This window comes from Harpia harpyja, chromosome 12, assembly GCF_026419915.1.
Source record: "Harpia harpyja isolate bHarHar1 chromosome 12, bHarHar1 primary haplotype, whole genome shotgun sequence".
In the NCBI taxonomy this organism is placed as follows: Eukaryota; Metazoa; Chordata; class Aves; order Accipitriformes; family Accipitridae; genus Harpia; species Harpia harpyja.
The window spans coordinates 27,331,554-27,336,796 of record NC_068951.1 but is presented as its reverse complement, the minus strand read 5'-3'; the positions used below and the strand labels follow the sequence as shown (position 1 = coordinate 27,336,796).

General features: G+C 35.3%; 1 protein-coding gene and 1 long non-coding RNA gene across 4 annotated transcripts in view; one reads left to right on the top strand and one right to left on the bottom strand.

The window, feature by feature from the left end:
- Positions 1–179: 179 nt before the first annotated feature.
- Positions 180–5,243, bottom strand: part of RNF7 (ring finger protein 7) — a 6,751-nt gene continuing 1,687 nt past the window's right edge. Inside the window, exons 2-3 of one of the 2 annotated variants that reach the window (XM_052804322.1) lie at positions 3,382–3,429; positions 180–1,884 (exon numbers count right to left, since the gene is read on the bottom strand). In XM_052804322.1, the coding sequence (XP_052660282.1) occupies positions 1,766–1,884; positions 3,382–3,429 (167 nt within the window). In that variant the 3' untranslated portion in view covers positions 180–1,765. The remainder of the gene's footprint in view (positions 1,885–3,381; positions 3,430–5,243) is intronic. The other variant, XM_052804323.1, reaches the window with a different exon arrangement.
- LOC128149295 (uncharacterized) overlaps positions 4,404–5,243 on the top strand; it is a 24,226-nt gene continuing 23,386 nt past the window's right edge. For both annotated transcript variants that reach the window (XR_008237596.1, XR_008237597.1), the window contains exon 1: positions 4,404–4,808. This is a non-coding gene — a long non-coding RNA (uncharacterized LOC128149295). The remainder of the gene's footprint in view (positions 4,809–5,243) is intronic.

The window sequence follows — 5,243 nt, the reverse complement described above, 5'->3', positions numbered from 1 at the left end:
AGCCCGGGATCAAGTTCTGGCAGAGAAACTAGGTGGTAGATAAAATATCGTTTAACTTTGACAGCTAAAAATTATTTCTACATCCAACCAGATTTTCTTTTGCAATCATTTTAGGAAGAATCCTTTTACACAAACAGAAATACTCCACAACAACGTAAATGCTATAGGCACTTCATTACTACTGTTAACCTATTTTATATTTGTTTTCAATTTTAAGACAGACATCATCTGGGATAATAACAACTGATGTGATACACTGTAACAGTGACACAGAGGATTTTTTTGATCTCAGTGTGCAATGAGACAAAAGCTGTATTTAAAAAATTTAAAACATTTTAAAAACAAGATTACAAGTATTAAACAAAAACACAGTAAATTCTGCATGTATGCTTGATGACACAAAGATTGCCATTGGAACTACTTTATACAGTGAAGATAAACCTCTTTAAATATACTTAAACAGAACTAGACACAAATACATCTGCTGAGAAATGCATTATCTTAAACAATTAAGATCATAATTTTGAAGTAAACAATGATATGCATATAATATTACTTCAATTTTGCCCAGGTTTATTAACCATTTTATTAAGTCTGAATTTGTTACAGACTTAAGCAGTAATTCAACCTCTCTATTGCATATACTAAAAAAACCCCCACAGCATATGTTCAGATTAATAGTAACTACTTTGGATATTCAGGGAAAAGACAAAGTCAGAGGCAAGCACTTAAATATATATAAGAAAAAAAAAAAATCACAATTCATATAAAAAAGATGATATATTGAGGATTTTCACAAAAATGAAACAATGCTTTCTCCCACTTCTAAACCACTGTAACCAATAAAATGATGACAAAGAAATCTCTATTAACTGAATTTTCATGAAACCACAATTTAACATTTTTCTCTAGATTTGATTAGTACCTGCTTTCCTTAGGATATTTAAATTATCAGTTTTGTTTGCTTTCTATATCAGTCAGCTAACCAGTGAGATTGGTTATGCCCCTAGTTAACTGATACCAAATATGTGTCTTTGTACCAAAGTCTCTGGATTAAAAATACATGTCTCCATGATCTTTAACAGAAATATAAATAGAATAATTATTAATGTGGTTAAATTTTAATACTATGGTTGTAGAAATCATGTATAGAACATAACACAGCAGCAGACTTAGAGATACAACAAAACAAAATTTTCTAAAGTCATAAAGAAAACCTACATTAGAAATGTTTAGTATAGTGTGATGGAAAAAGCACATAGCAAATACTTTACACACTATTCATTTTAGATCAAAAAACAGAATACTTTCTAAAAAACTCACCAACGGTGTTTTTGTATACAATATTACTTAGAAAACAACTTCTTTATCCTGACAGTAAATACGCAGCATATCAGACTTACAGGTAAGGTCACCCTTTCAAATTAATTCATTTATCTATGCAAAAACATTAAATAAACTGTATTTAGGGTATAATCTGCACCACCACATTTCTATGCTCTGATACAGTTAACACTCAAATCGTAACAGATATATTCGTTAAGGTAGTCTCTCTCTTTTTTCAGTTGTGGAAATATCTGCAGTAAGACTGACCATTGCCTCCTCGTACAGCAAAGAGCATACAACAAAACCACACTGACCTTGTAGCAGATAAACTAAATAAATCATGCCATGATTGACATGTTCCATTCTTTTGTATGAGCATATGGCATATGACATACATTATTTCAACAAGTTCAACAACAACAAAAACCTTCCAGTGTTTTTATTTGCCTATTCTCTGAACTACCCAGTCCTGCTGGCAGAGGGGACAGCGATTATTCTGTTTCACCCACAAGGACATGCAGCAATTGTGGAAGGAATGATTGCATTCTCCCCAAACCACTGAAAGAGAAGAAAGAAAATGTTCCAGTCACACTCAGCTGTCCAATCAACACCTGCAGCAAGGTCCAAACTATCATTCTTAGATGTTTATAACCACTGCAAGCTTTAGAGACAAAACAGGTCATCACTGATTTATCCACTGAGATTGGATTATTATGGTCATTCTGACGATAGTCAGTTCTCTGTCATCAATTCTTCTACTTATTACTAACTACAAAAAAAAGAAATGCATACATTCTCACTTTCTTGTATAAAGTGACACTGTTTTGTGAATGTATGAACACATTTATCAGTTCTGTCCAGGAAATCAGCGCAACTATCCAAGTTCTTTACCCTCCCCAGTACCAAAATATAGCCAATGCACTACTGACTGACTAACACGCAAGAGCATATCACCAAATTCTCATACGAAATGCAGTGTTTAAACTTAAAATGTATGATATCAAGGAGGCACATTTGACACAGCATATAGCCTTGAAATGGGGTCTTAGACCAGAAGTTATTCACAGGCTACAATTGTTTCAGCACAACAAAAAGGGTTATCTGTTGTCCATCTACTCCTGAATAGTATTAGTTACTTTGCTTTTTCCCCTTATTAGTTCACATTTTCCTTACTGGAATACAAGGGTACCAATCAAAGAAGTGTTGTAAATTATGCTTTTTTTTTTTTTTTCTTCTGACTATCTAAAATAGGGTGCTTAGCAAGCCAATTAAGATATCTGGAACATGAAATTCCTGTTCTCATTAAAACAATCATCAAAAACAACAGTGGATTAAGTTTGAGAATATATACTTCAAAACAGAAAGAGCAAGGGCATGGAAAGGTTCACCACTGCTTTAACAGTTAACTTAAACGTTTAAAGCAAACTGTTTGAGACAATTTTTACTATTTCTGATTTAAATATATCAGAATTAAGTTAAGATTTGCTTTTGCATACATTGGTATGTAACTGAAAGCATGTTTATGCTTAAACAGCATTATAGCAAACTCAAGTGATTCCACTTTTTCAAATGAAAGTGAACAAACAAGCAACTGCCTCCACTATGTCTGAATTAAGACTGGGAAAAATACTGCTTTCTAATCCAGACACACATTTATTTCAGAACAGACGATTTTTATTGGTATTACCATTGTGTCTTCTGGCATGTACCTCAGAAGAGAAAAAAGTAGCCTTTTCCTACCCACTTCAAAAGTGTACATTATCATCTCCTCAATTATGCTCAGGGTGAGACAAACTTAAACCCCTCAGTTGCGTATGTGTTGACTGCAAACTTGAAGCGGTTTTGTTCTACGGCATGTCTGAAGTGAAAACTATTTTTATGACTGCTTAAAAATAAAACATAAAATATTACTAATGTAAAAAGATGACACAATGCAGAACAAAACACCAGTTTACTTTTGAGCATTAATAAAATCAGTATTCCCTTCAAACTTTAAAATGCACCCTACTGAGAGAAGCTTCAATTGAAAAACAAGCGAATGAAATCACTACATACCAACACAATCTTCTTGTTTGTTTTCAGCTTGACATCTAAGACAGGCATCTAAAAGTAAACAAGAACAAAACTCAATTTGATTCTCAGGATTCCATCTTAAGAATAGGTTTGTCAGAGGAAAATATAAACTCTAAAACCAATTTACAAAGGTAAAAATCCCAAGTTTTGATGTCTAGTTCAGCCCTTTAATATTAAATAACCCCCCCCTAAATTTTAAAAGAGTGCACATGACAATGAAATACAGATCTGAAAGAGATCAGAAGGACTATAAACTGTCCAACAAGTTTTGTTTATTTTCCATTGCTTTGGTATTTTCATAACTTCTGCTGAAAAAAAGCCTTCTCCATTTTGTAGATATAACAACCAGCAGATTTGTGCCAAGGCACTCAGGCATATTAAGGCCAGAGCAAGCACAAAGCCAAACCCTAATTACAGGACTTTGTTTTTCAGATGTCAGCATCTCCTTTTAAGGAAATCATTCACAATTTGGGGTTTTTTTTAGGCTGCACATCTCTCACCACAAACCCCACCTCCTACTACTTTTTATATAGTAGTTTTCCTTAACAAGTACCTGCATGTAATTTTCACAAGAGTCACATACACATGCAAACATATTGGTCAAATCGATAACAGTAATTAATAATATCTATCATACTTATGCACTCCAATCTGTGGCTACAGGACCAGATGGCAGGTTCAGGATTCAGTAAGATGCAAAAGTGACAACTTCCAGGCTTTGTACTGTGCCACACACACACAGTGGAAAAATGTCTTTGTTTCTGCTTTGCCCTGACATGGGCTGCCATAGACATATGTGCATGTACCACACACAACAGAAAGTGTTCAACTATTATGGGAGCAAACACATCTTCATCTCCTCCAAAGAAAAGGTAATAGTTTAAACAAAAGTGTCCCGCAGGTTGGACCTGGCCTACATGTCACTAGCTGGACCGTATTTTCCTAGAAGACAGAAACATAATGTGCTACAGGAATTTAGATTTAAGTATTTTTGCTTTCTCTGCCAGATATGGCCGGTACTTCTATTTTAGATTCATCTGCCCAGACATTCCTCATTTTCTCAGGTAATAAAGAACAAAGAGGACAGAAACTCTGAAACAGTTACCCTTTCCTCATTGAGATAAAACTAAGGCAGCAAATAAAGTTTCCTGTTGTCTGTTCCTATAAATGCTGTGGGAAAATAAATTAAGGGCCAAGCTGCAGGGAAGATTCAGCCAAACTGCTTCAACTTGTATCATGGTACATCGAAGCAAACTGATCTGGGGTCACCTCAATATGCAGGGCAGTAAGCTGTGGCAGACTAGTAGTCGCTATAAAAGCAGCTTTCCTATCCTAGCCCTAGATTTGCAGTTGCAGACAGAGAAGCAGCAGAGCGTGCTGAGGACAGAAGTCACTGCAACCATACCAAGGTAAGCTGTCCCCACTCCTGCATCATAACCCTAAGGGTGTCAGTCTGAAAGGTTAAACAAATATAGGTCAGTACTGCAATCCTGCACTTCCCAGCTAACACCTGCATTTTTGTTTCTTTCCCTTGTGCTTCTGTGATTCTTGAAGACCATGTTGATTCAAGGAGTTAAACCAGCACAAAATTAAGCCAGCTAACACTTCCCTCCCTTGCAAAAATCAAACAAACTAACTTTCAGCAAGTGCCAGCTTAAGTCTGGCACTGCCTCCAACCTAAGGTTACTGCAGACGCAGGTCTGGCAGGGTCGACATGAAATTGCTAAACTGAAGTCAGTAATGATCAAGTTTCACGTTCTAACAATGTGGTTTGTTCTCAAAAAATGGTTACCAGATTTTTCTGCCAGTTACAGATGAAAAATACCCCCTTGGTGTACTTATGA